This window comes from Setaria italica, chromosome IX (genome assembly GCF_000263155.2).
Source record: "Setaria italica strain Yugu1 chromosome IX, Setaria_italica_v2.0, whole genome shotgun sequence".
NCBI lineage: Eukaryota > Viridiplantae > Streptophyta > Magnoliopsida > Poales > Poaceae > Setaria > Setaria italica.
In genome coordinates this window covers 19,958,804-19,975,111 of record NC_028458.1, presented here as the reverse complement: position 1 = coordinate 19,975,111, position 16,308 = coordinate 19,958,804, and the positions used below count along the sequence as shown (strand labels likewise).

Here is a 16,308-nt window from a genome sequence, read left to right as displayed (position 1 = left end):
CATCGTCGGGCATTTGGCAAATACTCAGCGTCGGCGAGACGATGAGCCACGAGGGAACAAGCGGCACCCACCCAACACAGTCACACAGAGACAGAGAGATGACAGATGCGGAACTAACGTTTTGGCATTTGGGCTTGTTGCCCTGTTGGGCCGCAGGCTATCTATTGGGCGATCGAAATCCACAGCCGGCCCATCAAATACAGCAGCACTGAGCGCTGTTCTTCTTCTTCCTCTCAGTCGGCGGCCACTCGATACTCCAGCCACCAAATCGCACCAGGGAAGAAGGAGATGGGAGAGGGTCCTACGCCGGCACGCCGCAGGCAGCTGGGGCCCTGCTGTATGGGGAGCTCCGCCTGCCTCCAGTAATCCGAACACCACTGGAGAATGCCTCATCCGGATCAACTCATCCACACCAGCCCAAAGTGCACTAGTACCATGTTCTATCCATGCCGGTCCGATAGCCAACACAGTCAACACTTGCATGAATCCAAAGTATCTGTGCCGGTGGTTGCTATGGCCCAACACGGATAGTTTCCATGACCAGCACATAATGAATGCTGGCACAAGTATACTTGTTACTTGTATTGGGTTTAGAAGGCCCCGTCACGAATTAGTGTTCTCAAACGCAAGAAGGTGAAGCGTCATCTCTGCCAAGATGCGCTATAGAGAATCCCAAGCGTGCATTGCTAATTAACTCTGCGCGCGATGGAGAAGTTGAAACACCAAGTATCTATGTATATATATGCCCCATTTTGAATTTGATGGAGATCAGCAGAGTGCAAGAGCAGCTCGATTGAGAGCGCAAAGGCAAAAAGCAGAGGCAATCGAGAACAGAGAGGTAACAACAGAGACGCTGTGTCGAGCAGGTTGATGGATGGCGCAGGACATTGAGATCAACGGTGACCAGCAGACGGTGCTTGCAGTAAATGTTGTTGAGCACCGCAATCAGTAGTGTTGGTACACGGCGGCGGTGTGCCTCCGCCGGGCCCCTCAACTTCTAAATTGCGAGCGACAACATCATCAGCTTTGTTTGGTTAGATTTTAAGTTCATCCACTTGAACATGCTTTTATAATTTCTTTTTAATTACCTATCCTTGCTAGTGTAAAACAAACACCTGCAAGGAGATTGAAATATGTACCAGCGCAATAAAGAGCCGACACGAATAATAGATTATTTGTGTTGGTGCAATATTACACCAGCATGTATATGTCTATATAGACCTTCACCGATGCAAGCGTCTATTGGAAATTCGGGGCTTTGTTCGCTTCATCTTATCAGCCGGCTTATCAGCTACCAAACAATGTTTTTCTCTCACAACAAATTAGCCGTTTCAGCTTTTCAGCCGCTTATAAGTCCAGCCGAACACAAAGCTCAAATCCCTACCGCATCCTCCTCTTCCACCTCCACCATGCCGCCACCGCATCTCCTTCCCCTCCTCTAGATCCCCACACCATCGTCTTCCTCCCCACCTCTACAGTGTCATCACCACATCTCCTTGCCTTCATTCAGATCACAGTGCCACCACCCTCCTCCCCACCTCTACGGAGAGGAAGAGCATGGCAGAGCAGGCGGTCGAGGCAGCCATGACCGTAGAGACTGTGATCTGCTCAGTAGGTGGCAGCAGAGCAGTGAGGGAGGCCACCCTTTGGTTCATGGCCTCGGCATCGGCATACTCCGCTGAGATAGCACACCCACCAGCACCTTAGTGCGCAAGGTGGTGGTAGCCATTGCACTTGCAGAGACATGCGCAGGCTGCCAGGGCTACGACAAAGGCTCGGGTCAACTACGCCATGACAAAGGCTGGCATGGCTACAGAAAAGAACTGGGTTCACGCGACCTTAGAGCGGGGCCTCCTGGCATCGCGCTGTTGTCTCCTATACAACCACGATGCCTTTTGTGGCGGTGAAGGAGCTGGGACAGCGGGTGCCTTTATGGTGATGTAAGCCTGCTAGCATTCTTCAGCGATGTAATCGCTGGTGTTATAAACAAATTATCATTTTTCCCACAAGTTCATAGGTTTATCATTATGCTAAATAAGTGAATTAGTTGGTTACTTTATAAGCATGATGAAACAATTTATCTAGACTAGGCTTATTATCATTCTGTCAAAATTTGGATCTAGTTTAATTTACGTGGACACATGATGGAGCTTATGAAATTTTGATCTAGTTTAATTTATGTGGATGCATGATAGAACTAGCTAATTTGGACCTAGTTTTAATTTATGATGATGATGATAAATTAAAACTAGGTCCAAATTAGCTAAATTAAAACTAGGTCCAAATTAGCTAGTTCTATCATGATGATGATGATGTAGTTTTAACTTGTGATGTTGTATGATGATGTAGTTTTTACGCCAACTTTGACCACTAATATCTATTGAACAAGTTAGTTAACTAATGTAAAATATATATCATTATGTCTATTACCAAATGTATTTTAGATTTAACTTGTAAATTTATCTATTTATAAAAATATTTGTAGAAAAGACGAATAGTAAAACGAATGAAAAAAGTCAACGGTGTCATCTATTTAAGAACGGAGGTAGTAGTTTATCTAATTTATGTCATTGTATATATATATTAATTAGGTAGATACATTTGTAGAAGTAATTTTGATGAAAAACTAGCCACACTAATTTTCATATGAACAATTAAACTAAATATATATCCATGGTGCATACATATCTTTTTTGTAACAAACCTCACGCACACATATCTAAGGCCAGTCTAAGTGGAGTTTCATCAAGAGTTTCATAACCATTAAATAGCATGCCCATAAAACCTAGCAGGCACAATTACCAAGTTCTCAATCTTGATAACTGTGCCATAAAACTGTACACTGAGATTGGTCTAAGTTCAAAATAAAAAATTATACTATTAATTTAGAGTGTGTAAATACAAAAAAAAATCAACTTCAAGTTCATTTTAGTTTGGTTTTGTTTTCTACTGAACATTCTAATGGGAACTTATTCTATTAATTTGTGCCAGTATTCCATATGGTCCTACTAGACCAGTGGACATGGTTATCGACTACTACATGAATGACTATGAGTTTGCTGAGCCACCACGTGTCACGAGCGTTCAAAACGCCCACCGATTGCCAACTTTTGCGAAATTTGCCGAGAACGTCTACTTCGTCATTGAGCAGCGGGGCTATGAGTCCGTTGTGCATTACATCGCTGGCTTAAATGTTCAATTAGAATATAGGTATTTTCACGTAATTTTGGAAAGTATTTTTATGCTCTAAAAATTCACATAATCTTTAAAAATAGCATATTTTGGTGAATTTTTGTTTTAAGATTTTAAATGAGATATATGTATTTTTGTGTAAAATGAGTTCATCTCTATCTTTTATATTACTACAAAAAGTTTCATGAATTTTAGAGGTGTTATGGATATCGTTTTGTTTAGTAAAATAGGGTGGAAGTATCCATAGGGTTACTGTGCACCCGAGTTAACTGACGTAACGAACGGAAGTGTCAAATGAGGAACCAAAGTTCAAGTCAGTGTCAAATAAGAAAGTAAAAAAATTTTGAGTGTCAAGAAAGGAACCACTCATCATACGAGTGTTAAATAGGGAATTCTCTCTAGTTAAACTGTCTTCCCAGATTTCTTGGTAATTATTATATTACGTTTCCCCATTTGTCATATGTCAAGCCCGTAGCCGGCCAGTAAGCCGTGATGATGCCCTCACTAATTTCACATACTCTGCCACAGCTAGATCAACAACTTAGTACATGTTGCCACACACAGTCAACCCTGACAATGTTATTAGTTATTACCATGCCAAGGGGAGCCCATGTAATAGTTGAAAAAAATACTATAAAGTGGAGCAATTTCTTTAAAAATTTTACCCAAAGCTAAATCTAGTTGAAAGTAAAGTAACTTTCACTCAAATTCTCCAAGCTTCTCAATTGAAAATTCAAACCGATTGAAATATTCTTGTTAGAAGTGTGAAATTTAAATTGAATGCTTTGTACTTGGAAATAGGATATCTATTGTTGCACCTCTAAGAATGTACTTCAAGTATCATCTCAAATTGGAATTTGCCATTTACTTATAGTGTTTACTTTTATATACCATTTACTTGTGTGGGTAGTTTTATGAACTTAAGTTATTTGGCCCTAGCTTTGACTGAAGGCGAGGTTTGCAACCGTGGAATGCACCAATCTTGGTCATCTTTGGATCCGTGGAATAGAAACACCCATGCATGGGTGGATCTGCATTGGTTCATGGATGTGCAGCTGAACATCCATAAATTTTAGCTATGGCACATGTGTATATTAATAGTGCGGACAAAGAAAATATATTTCTTGTAAAATTTATTTAGTGGCCCACACAAAATACACACATTCTGGTAATTGTTATTATACACATATAGTTATTGTATAAAATTATTTTTTCTGTAACCTAAAAACTTTGACTGATCATGCATATATAGGATTCCGTCTCCACCACCAAAGTAACAGAATAGAAATACCCAATTTATTTCATTCAGATAAAGATAATATTTGCACAATTTTCTCATTGTTTCATGAGTTATCCATATTTGCCAGGCAGTGCAAGAGATCACCTACTCACAGGATCGTGTCACGGTGAAGACAGAGGACGGTTTGCTGTATGAGGCGGACTATGTCATGGTTTCTGTCAGCTTGGGCGTCCTGCAGAGCAATCTCATAACCTTCAATCCACCATTACCTGTTAGTTCCTGACTTCGTAGATTTCCCTCAAACTTGAAACTTTTCTCTTAGTTTCTGAAATTGAAACACAACCTTTTGCTTTGGCAATACCTCTCAGGAATGGAAAACCTTAGCAACTACAAATTTTACATGGCAGTTTATACCAAGATGTTCTTAAAGTTTCCCAAGAAATACTGGCTTGTTGGGTCGGGTATAGAGTTCTTCCTCTACGCAAGCAGTAGGAGGGGACACTATCCAATTTGGCAGGGGAAAAAACCTGTGACAGGTAATTCACTCCCCAAACAATTATTTTTGCAAATCTAAATCTCTATCTTTGTTTCTACATCTGTCACTTTATAAAAAAAATGTTCCCTCACTTTTCCCTTAATCGACCCACGATCTAGAGAGAGGAACACTTCTACCTTTTTCTTTTTATGTCGGCCCGACGACAATGCAGCCCACGAGGAATCATCTTCCTCTCGATGGACACAACATTACCGCCGGATCCTCTACCGCCAGCCACCATCTTCTCCTCTTGTTAACCCCACCCCTCTCCTCTAGTAATCCCCATGCCACCCTCCACTATGTTCGATGTCTCCCGCCACCGGATTCACAGCCATCGGCTGCCGCCACTCTAACTCGGCTCCGCTGGAGAGCTTGCTGTCATGCCCTCACCTCCTCCACTGCCCGTGGCTAGTTTCACCCATAGAAAATCATGTGCATATTTGCTAGTTATATATAACTCAAATAATTTTGGATAAGGTGGTGAGGTTACAGCTAATCACTAGTTCATCAGAGTCACATGTTGAGTAACCAATTTGGTTGAACATATGTAATTCATGAAGTTGCATACATATCTCAAACAATATACATTTCAATTTTTTGAAATATAAATTTCAGCATCTTGAGAATGAATACCCAGGATCTAGCATCCTGCTTATCACCATCACGGATGATGAATCTCGGCGTATCGAACAACAATCATATGAGCAGACAAAAGCAGAAGCCACGGAGGTGTTGAGGAAGATGTTCCCTGATAGGGATGTCCCAAATGCGACAGACATCTTTGTTCCATGGTGGTGGTCCGACAAGTTCTTCAAGGGAAGCTTCTCCAACTGGCCCATTGGCGTCAACGGATATGAATATGATCAGATTAGGGTATGTGCAATCAGAGGCAGTTGAATCAGACAATTCACATCTCCTTTCAACATAATTAGTTCCTCAAGATTTTTATGTGCCATTAATATTTTTATTTATAACATTCAACTTATAAGGATCCTGTTGAGAGGGTGCACTTCATGGGGGAGCACGCGAGTGAACACTACAATGGCTATGTTCACGGAGCATATCTTGCAGGTCTAGATTTCTAGTTCTCTCACATATGTTGAAGCTATCTTGTACTTCACTGATATTTTACATATGTGTTATATATCTTTTTATCCATAGGTAAGCACTCTGCAAATATTCTGATGACTGATGATGCCAAGCGAGAAAACAAATTGAAGATATCTTGTGCCACAAAACTATCAACAACAAATTCAGGAGGTACTTGAATACCATCCTCCGTTCATCATGAGTGTACCACTATGTTTATTAATTGGATTCTCATCTATGATTAAAAATATGAGGTGGAAAGGGAGAGATGCCTATTCCAAATTTTTTTTGGAATGGACCTATGATGAAGCATATATTTTCTATTTTTATTTATGTTGCAGGTTCAGATGCTTGAAGGTTTTCTGATTCAATTCCCCCACAAAGAAAACATGTTTGTGCTGAAGTTTCTCAAGCTAGTTGCATCCTCCTATACACTCCTGTATTCACCATTTTATTTTTCTATTCTCTCTTTATCTTCTATTTCATTTGGTATATTACGATATCTTTTTTCTTTTAGTTATTATATTATTCATGTTTCTTCCATTATTTTATTTTTAGTGAATTATAATAATTGTGTTATCTATTTATTTTTTAATAGATTATACTATTTATTATGTATTGATATTGTATTTATTTCAAGTATACAAATCTTTATTCAGTGAGTTCGTATAATTGGTTTCATAGGTTACATATTTGTTCTATGTATTCGTATAATTTTTTTCAATGCCTACAATTATTTTGTTCCGTAAGTTCATATAATTTATTCTAGGTATACAAATGCTTGTCATATGAATTTATATTATTTTTTCTAGGGGTATACATCTTTGTTAGTGAATTACTATAATTTGTTTCGTTTTATTGTACATTCATATAATTTATTATAGGTGTGCAAATCTTTGTTTTGTTTCACAGGTATATACATTTTTATTATATGAGTTTGTATAATTTTTCCATTCATACAATTATTTAATTATGTGAATTTGTTCATGGTGTACGTATATCATAGAAAATCTTCCAACCCAATAAAAGTATCAATAAAAAGTTTTATCCAAACATATAGTCAAGTGGGTCTTCTTTTCAAAATCTTGTTGCATGAAACTAATAGAATCGGAATTTTATTTGGGTGTACGGTTTAAGAATTTGTCAAGTTTAAAACTTTATTTGCATACGTGTGATGCCATCAATTTTATATTCTCTTGCATGCATCGAATCTTTCTTCTATTTGTTGCACCCGTGATGATTAGTAGTCCATGTGGTGTGCCTCTCCATGCTCCTACATTCCATGACGATGGTTGATCATAGAAACGCTGCAAGTGATGGATGGAGAATTTGTCACTTTTAGCGACATTATCAGTCCCTCTTGAATCTACTAACATCCCCTGCTAAATTAACCAAAGCTAATAGCACCCTTCAAGTAATTATGCATATTGAAAGAAAAAATAAATTAACCGGAGCTACTAGTGTCATTAAAAACAACATTTGCAACATGGGAAAAGGGCATATGCAACATGAAAAAAGAATGTTGGTAACATCCAAATGTGCACTAAAATACATATTTGCCGTCGAATTCCATGAAAAAAATTTACACCAAAACATTGCATCATGTTCCAAATAACATTTACCAATAACTTTGATGTAGCAAGAGAAGAGTATTTGCATTAGTCCAAATCTGTTGTTGCAACATCTAAAAATCACAATTACAACATCTTGAACAATTGCAATATCAAAGTCTAATCGAACAAAAACAATATGTACCAATATCTCAATTTGTTTACCGCAATATCTGAAATCACTCTTTACAACATTCCAAAATCTAAAATTGCAACACCACACCGCTCCAAGTCCTCACTTCACCTTCCCTTTTCCTCTTCCTCGGCTAGTGTAGGAGCAGGAACAGAGTGGTGTGGCCACAGGTATGGGAGCAGGAGGAGCACGGCCATGGTCACTGGGCTTGGGTGATGGGGAAGGAGGACTTCACCAATAATGGTCCTCGAGTGTGAGCGTGGGAGTTGGAGCAGCACGCGCATGCGGCAGCTAGCGTGGAAGCAGAATCACCGTGCACCTCGATGGCCTGGTCACATGCTTGGTGCTTGGAGAAAGAGACGAGGCATGGGGAGAGAGAGGATTGGGGAGATGAGGCGTGGGGAGCAAATGAGTCGACCGAAAATTTGGTGGTAATTTTCTGCAAGCTTCAATTCGAATGGCCGTTCCAAAACATTACCGATAAACCGATAAACTGAAGGTTTGCACAATCAACTGAGATCGGGTACGTAATGATTTCATTCCCTGGATCCACCAGTAAGTATACAGCATATACAAGCAAGTGAAACAAAATGAAGATTACATGCACGCACAAACAAAATAACGTTAGTTTCCTTGTAAGCCTCATCCAGTTGCGTCGTCCGGCAATAGCGCAGATGGCAGGGCTTGATGATCCTGATGCATCTGCATGGGTCGTTCCTGCTCATGACGACGATGTAATCGACGTTGATCGTCGGCGTCTGGCCGTCTGGGACACCGGCGAAGGTGCAGGCCGGGTCATTAGTGTCGATACTGCTCAGCATGTACTCGAAGGTGGCAGCCCGGTGTCGTCATCGTTACTCTCAAGATATCGTCCATCTCATACTGCCGCAGCTGCTCTGCTGGCCAGTGGCCACCTATTCCAAAGATCCGTGCAAGGTAGCTGCAAGTCAATTCAAGGTGTTCAAATAGAAAATAACGGTATGCAATTACAGATTGTGTAATCACTGTAATGTATATAATCAAAAAATGATAGGATAAAGACAACGTACCATGCTTTAAAATTTATCTGGCACCATCTGTAGTTCAGCCTTTTGATTAATCTCATTACGCTTATGAGCTGAATAAACAGAAATATCCTGTTCAATTCGAAATACAAGATAAGCACATGTTAGTTCCTGAGAGGGAAGACAAGAGTAAATGCATGGAAAAGTTATTTGAGGTACCCTGCTCCAAACGGTGCAACTTTTCCTGGAAATTATTCAAACGAAAACACCAGCATCAGCAAGTGGCGGAATTTCTAACTTATTACAAGTTGTAAGATAGGTTGACACGAGAACTGACCATAGAGTTGGATCCAGTAGGATGGTACCAATATAGAGATCATGAAGGAGCCTGGTAAGAGAACTTTTTTCATGATCTTACACGAGGTGGAGAAGAACATCCTCGTGTACTATATTGGTACCATCCTCGTGTACAAGTTTCTCCGGTCTTGTACCTTCCTCGTGTACCTGGTGGAGAAGAACATGACCAAGAAAAAAAGCTGGTGGGCATTTTTTGTTAAGGCAACACAAAACGAACTGAAATCAAATGGTTTTTAGGTGGTGAAAGTATTTTCAGGATACGAAGCAGGTAAGACTTATGATCATGACACCCTCCGCTGTGGCACCCGTGCACTGTGTAGACGTAGCGTGCTGCCATAGGGCTCGGAAAGCTACAGAAACGATGGCAGCATGAGTCGTCTCTGCGCCCATTGTTGCTGCCACCATCCCTCTCAGCTCGCATCAAGCTGGTATCTGCAATCTAACAACAAAACACTTGTGAGGAGGATGAAGAACAAAATAGTTTTGCTAGTGCACAATCAACTGCAAATATTTTAGATTATTTAACACTAAAGTATAAGTGCATCATTTAACCATGCATTACTGTCACTGCTACATTCACTATTCTGGATAGTCAGGCTGAGTTATAATTCAAAGGAAAGAATCTGTTCCATCCCTGGTACTTACACACTAAAACATAAGTGAAATAAAAGAGAAACTTCATGTCATTTAACCATTAACTTCACTAGTACATTTCACCATTTTCCATTCAGGAGATCAGGATCGGAGAGGTACGGATTCCACAATACGTGCTTCGGTAGAGGAGGTAGACATGGATTACATTCCTGGCTTCTCGTAGAACCGGTTCTAGTTTTGGTTGATTTTGGATCAGGGGTAGTGGGCTAGTTCTGAAGCAGCGAACGAAGCTAGCTAGCTGTGAAGTGACAAGTTGTGGTCGCCACCCACTGCAGTGCACGCTCTCTTATAGGAGGAAGAACCGCGGGTTCTGGGGCCATCTCCACTTCTCCAGTGACCGGCCGGTGCATCTTCCGGCGTGGAGCGCATGAATGGAATCAATCCCACGCTGCAGAAGGAGTCGGCGTATAATTTTCTGTTTTGTGACGCGACTCGACAAGGCCACGCTTTGTTCATGTTCATGTTCGTGGGGCTGCTGCTTGCTGGACCTCGTGCTCTCTGGCGTGCGTTTGGTAGCAAGCAGGCCCGGCAAGCTCCATTTGTCAGGTAGCAGAGACGATCGAGAATTAATGACCTTCCCCTGCCTGCCTGAATACATGCCGATTCTGCAGATGGTTGGCCCTTTTGTTTTCCTCGATGGTTATCAGTCTCGGATGCATATCGATCGACCTCATTGGCTCATCGCATAGAAAGAATTACCATTTGATCAATATTCGATCAGGAAAAAGAAAAGTGAGCTTGAGATTTGGATGTGGCGCGTAGTAGTTGCAGCTAGGGATGCAGGCGAATCAAAAGACGACAGCAGGCAGCCTAGGCCTCCTGGTCAAGCGAATCGCACATGAAGACCAAGCACCTTGGGCGGTGATGTCACCGTACTGAGCTGACGCGGATCATCACGCGCTCGCCGTGGCCGACGCAGTCGACGTCGGCCTTCGTGCGACGTCGCCACTGCGCTCTCTGTGGGGAATCACGCTGCGCCAACCGCCTTCCTCGACGTCCTGTCCTGATCTCCACACTCACTCTGCTATCCGGAAGCACCGGCCGGCACGACTTCCTCTTCTGCGGCAACTGTGGAAAGGAAACTGCAGTCTTGACCCTGCAAAGTTTCTATTACATGAAGACCAAGGAAAAGACTAATCAGAGGGCTTCAGCAGGGAAGGATGATTTAGCATGAAGCGTTTTGCTTGAATGTTTATCGCCCATGGAGGATGGCAGGACAGTCCCCTAAATCTCATATGAACGCACCAAGATCAACCTCCTGTCTGTCAGACAATGAAGTATCAGACCTGCGGCAAAGACAATTTGGAGAAGAAAAACCGTACAGTGTATTCCTGGATGGTTACTATTGATGTCTCTTGAAGATTATCTCCAGATACTTGCTCAAAACTGTAAGCGTCGTAATGAGCCTTTTGAGCTGCCTTTGCAGGGTGCATAACGGAGAAAATACTGCTGCAATCTGTTCTCTGAAATCTTAAAGCATTCCTAGCCTTCCAAATGTACCATAATAATATAGCAAACAAGATCAGTGTTATCTGAAGTATTTAAGTGATTAAATATGCATAATAAAAAATATCTGAACAAGATCAAGGTAGTCTATTTTAATGGCAAGGGGAGGACCAAACCAAACTGCTTTTGAGAAAGTGCAAAGAAAGAATTCTGATTTGATTTGATATAACATGATATCCAAAGATGAATCAATTCTGACTCACTGAATCATTATAAACTATATAAGCCAGATATTATATCCTGTTTCAAATTCGGTTCTTTGTAAAGGCATGTGTGCATCAAATCAAGTATATATATTTAAGTCACCAACAACAAAAAAAAAAACGTTCCTAAAAGAACCACCAGACTTGCAGAAAACCGAAAAAAACGCGTGGATGGATCTGTATTTATTTATTTCTGTTTGGACCGAGCTGTATTATTACAAGGTAACATTAGTTTTTCCAATTAACATTATTAGACTAATTAAGTTCATGAACACTCCGATTTGACATTTAGGACAATTATTTTAGCAAGACAATTGGGATCACCATTGGTGTTACACCAGATACAAAAAATCTGAAAAATCAAGCTGTGGTTTATTGATCAAGAGATTGGCAGCTATGTATCAACCTCTTCCTCGCAAAAATTAAGTATGTATCAACCTCTCCTGGTTCTGTACATGGTACTGCGATTGCGCAAGTAGGTCTCCTTCATTTGCTTCAACCTTAGGACTGAATCATGCATGCTACTTCGTTCATCTGGAGATTGGGCAACACAGGATAAGGCCACTTCTATCATCGGAATTAACAGGCAGTTCAGTAGTAGCTTCTCTGTATTACTTTCGTGCACTCCTTCACAGATGGCATCAGTGGTAGCGCTGATGAGTCGCTTGTCAATTACATGGTGAGCTTGACGTGGGAAATAATTATCTCGCACCCATTTTACAAGATTCATGTCCCCTCCAAAGTTCTGTTCGAGAGGACTCTTCCCAGTGATCATTTCGAGGAGCATCACGCCATAGCTGTAGACGTCACCCCTTGTTGATGGTTTACTCCCATATCCATATTCTTCATGACACAAGTTAAAGTACAGCAGGTTAACTAAAGTAATACACTCATATTATTTAGAAATATAAATGAACGTGCAGTGTACCTGGTGGAATATATCCAATGGAGCCTGTAAGTCCATGAATACTGGAAATAGATTGTTGTTCTGGTAGCTCTGCAGCCAACAACCGGCTAAACCAAAATCACCATTTTTTGCAGTCATATCACCATCAAGGTAGCACAGTTTTTGGTTTCCATCAAGGTAGACAAGAGAGTGGTTTCCAGTGCTTGGAACCAACCCAGTAAGGTCATTGAATGAGAGGTTTAATAGTTGAAGGTGCAGCTTGGATAGGCTCGGAGGTATGCTACCGGTTAACTTGTTGCTTGAAAGGTCTAGGCTTTGCAGAGCTCCAAGTGTCCCAATACTGTCAGGGATCACTCCTGACATTGCATTTTTACTCAAAGACAATGTTTGCAGCCTCTGGCACTGCCCGATTGACATATTACTGTTGAGTAAATTGTTTGACAGGTCAATGGCGATGATGTTCTGTAGCTGACCAATGGTCTCAATTGATGCAGCAGTAAGTGAATTGTGTGACAGATTAAGAATAGAACTAAGGCTCCTGAGTTCAAAGAGAGACGCTGGGATGTCCCCGTGAAGGTTATTGCTCGATATATCTAGCAAATCAACATGTCGGAGGAGACCCAGCTCTTCTGGAACTCTACCAACCAACTCATTCTGTCCGATCCTCAGCGTTCCCAGCGCAGTAAGGTGCCCAATTTCCATTGGTACGGGGCCACATAGCTTGTTCCTTGTAAGCTCAAGAACTGTTAGCTTCTTGAGATGGCCTATCTCTGGTGGGATACTCCCAGAAAGCTGATTGTAACTTATGTCGAGTAACGTTAGGGATGTTAAACGCCCAATGGACGGTGGTATTGGACCAGTTATCCTGTTGGAACCAAGATATAGCATTGAAAGAGAGCTCGACAGGTTGCCAACTGAATCGGGAAGCGAGCCCTCGATGAGATTCTCAGCAAGTGCAAGGTACTGCAGCTTGGTGCCGTTTCTGAGGTCAGAAATGATTTTTGTTGTGCCAGAAATTTGATTATGCCTAATGTTGTACGTGACGGTGTTATCAAGTCCACTAAGACCTGGTGGCACTGAGCCACTAAGTAGGTTGTTTGTAGGACATCCGTATGATCTCGATCTTTGTCAGATTGTGGAGAGATGATGGGATCGAACCATGGAACTTGTTGAAGCAAATGTTGAGCGTCCGGAGGTTTGGGAGCCGATAACCAATATCATTCGGAATCTCACCGTAAAGATCATTATGTGGAAATGCCAGGTAAAGAAGTGCAGAGAGGTTGTAAAGTGGCAGGGGAACAATTCCTGAGAGAAGGTTAGTGCTAAGATCTAGCGTTTGGAGCCGATCAAGTTTACCAATTTGGTTAGGAATGTTCCCCTCCAAGTGGTTATTCTGTAGCTTCAAGGAAATAAGAGCTGAGAGATTGCCAATATGAGGGCTAATCCTTCCAGAGAAGTTGAGACCTCGGATATCCAGCTCCAAGACCCTGCCTGCGTGATTACACTGGATTCCTGTCCATGTACACGCCGAGGAGCCATTCCCCACGACGATAGCGCTCCTGAAGGATCTTTGGTGATATAGGATTTCAAGCCAAGTAGAGCCTCTCGATCCTCGAGATTGCTTGGAGCTGATTTACCTTAACCTAACAGGAAAACACTAGATAATAATACAGGCACGGAAACCAGCCATTGAACGTAGATTCTCGTCTTGAGTTTGATATCTGCGTGCAAAAGCATAATGCAAACTAAAGCAGATAACAAGATCTGATAAACAAATTAATATGCATGATCAATCGAGAAAGCAAGCTGAGGAAGTGATGGTAGTTTGACAAAAAGACACAGGCGGTAATAAGGTTGAGAACTGAAAGAAATGAGATGGTGCCATACATACATACCTGATATTCTGTTTTCAAAAGAAGCTGATAGAACTCGGATGCAGATAAGCTTGCCAGGAACCTCCTGCAGATAAGCAGCTCTCCCAACCCTCTTCCTTAATTCCTTGGCTCTGTGCCTACAAGCAGCCACACCCCGTAGCTTTTGGCTTTTGGCTTCTTCCCCCGGTCACGTTTGAATATTGTCTGAGGCCAACGTGGGTTTTATCCTGCAATCGATCCTTGGAGGAGCTGCGGATCATTTTGCTGTTGTGGAGGTTGAGAATTGGGTTTCCAAGTTCACTGTTTTGTCTAAAGATGTTGGACTTCCGGTGTATAAGATGGGGTCTTTTCGGTGTGCTGATTTTAAAGTGATTTTCAATCTCTGAAACCAACGTGGCCTTCTTTTAGCCAAGAAAGTGATTGATGAGGCTCAGGGTACTCATTACCTGCAGCAGTATGTGGAATCTAGAAATTCAAAAAAGTCTATTTCTTCTGCCAATCCTTTAACTGGAGCCAATCTGGTCCCAATTCGCCACTCGGATTCTTTCAATCGCAGGTTTGTTCATCGTCAATGGCAACAGAAATTAGTGTTCTCCATGCTGGAACATAGATCATCTTTGGATTTTTTGAACTCTCGGGCTAATCCTGCGAAGAACACAGTTCAAATTTGGTTTTGAATTCACCAGCTGATGGTATTGATTTGAGCCTTAATTTGGGGTCCAGTAATGGCGCGATTCCAAGTAGCGTGATCAATGCGAGTTTTTCAGTTTCTGAGCATTCCAATGATCGAATAGCAAAGCCCATGGGCCATCTTCACTGTTCTAGCTGTCTATCCAATTTTCATGTGTGAGCTGCATGTTCTTGACCAGTGAGATGTGGGCTCTGCTTTTGGTTGGGCCACATTGCTTTGCACTGTAGGTCCCCACCTCGATTTCCGGGTCTGTCTAATGTCAGAATCTTCTCCATAGCAATTCAGCCGGCAGAGTGGAAAGAGAAGAATGTTGGCAATTGGTTTGCTAAGCCAACATCTATGACTCTCGGGACCGACAACTGTGGAGCTCTTGTTGGTAGTTTTTCAGAGCTGGGTAAGGCTGTTTTGGGTTGTTCTTCGTTGGTACCTCCCGTTACCATTGCTTGGAAAGTTTCTTCACCTACCGCAGTCACCAGGGTGGGCGCTTCGCCTTCCTTGACAGCCTCGCAGTCATCGCCCCTCTTTGCTCAGCACGGCCACCGCACTTGCGCCGCTGGTGAGAACTCTCGTCCATCCTCTGATACTCTTGATACTTGTCATTTGGCTTCTTAGCCACCCCTGCATTGCAACCAGAGCACCTCTCCACCTGCTACAGTAAAACGAATTGTGTCCCTGCTCAGAATCTGCAATGGCGTACAAGTTTGTAGATCCTATTCCCTTCATGCCCAGAGGTTGTCATCATCAGATGGTGGGTTATAGGAAGCCGATGAGTCGAGTTGTTCTTGATGGTCCGTGCCGACGCAACAGTGATGTTGCCATCACCATCACCGAACCTCTGCCAAATCAATAGGTATCCTTTCAGTCTATCAGAAATCTCCTTGATGACTTCCTACACAACCGACGCAAGATAAGGTTCCATTCTATTCAGCCATGCCCATATGGTCAGGCCTATGTGCGCTTCAATTTTATCCATGATAGGGACTTCTTGATTAGTGGTGGTCCTCATGAATATGGTGATTATAGAATTTATTTTGTTGAACACAGCAAGGGTTAGAACAATAAGACTACTACCTTGAATTGTGAGGTTTGGCTCATGTTGTTAGGGTATAATATTGACTTCTGGTCCAGGGCAGACATTGAAAAAACAGTGGCAGAATTTGGCAAATTACTTGTCTGGGAGGAGGATCCTAACAATTTGGCTCGGATTGTTGTGAAAGTTAGAGCTGGTGACCTCTCTGAAATTCCCTAGTTTTTTGTTTGCTTTGAGGGACAAGTTTTTGAAAAGGGATTGTTGGAAAGCATAATGTGAAATC

General features: G+C 41.9%; 2 protein-coding genes and 1 pseudogene across 2 annotated transcripts; 1 reads left to right on the top strand and 2 right to left on the bottom strand.

Moving 5' to 3' along the window:
• Nucleotides 1–874: 874 nt before the first annotated feature.
• Nucleotides 875–6,052, top strand: LOC101777177 (annotated as a pseudogene).
• Nucleotides 6,053–8,322: 2,270 nt separating this feature from the next.
• On the bottom strand, nucleotides 8,323–9,999 carry LOC101781067. The gene is made up of 5 exons (XM_004983034.2): nucleotides 9,422–9,999; nucleotides 9,141–9,339; nucleotides 9,023–9,047; nucleotides 8,849–8,935; nucleotides 8,323–8,739 (listed from the first exon to the last, which is right to left on the bottom strand). Exons 2-5 carry the CDS (start codon nucleotides 9,238–9,240, stop codon nucleotides 8,598–8,600), a joined length of 354 nt encoding a protein of 117 aa, XP_004983091.1. The 5' UTR covers nucleotides 9,241–9,339; nucleotides 9,422–9,999; the 3' UTR covers nucleotides 8,323–8,597.
• A 1,702-nt stretch (nucleotides 10,000–11,701) lies between these two features.
• Nucleotides 11,702–14,619, bottom strand: LOC101776766 (probable leucine-rich repeat receptor-like protein kinase At1g35710). The gene is made up of 3 exons (XM_012842618.2): nucleotides 14,326–14,619; nucleotides 12,452–14,151; nucleotides 11,702–12,366 (listed from the first exon to the last, which is right to left on the bottom strand). Exons 2-3 carry the CDS (start codon nucleotides 13,316–13,318, stop codon nucleotides 12,310–12,312), a joined length of 924 nt encoding a protein of 307 aa, XP_012698072.1. The 5' UTR covers nucleotides 13,319–14,151; nucleotides 14,326–14,619; the 3' UTR covers nucleotides 11,702–12,309.
• Nucleotides 14,620–16,308: the final 1,689 nt, after the last annotated feature.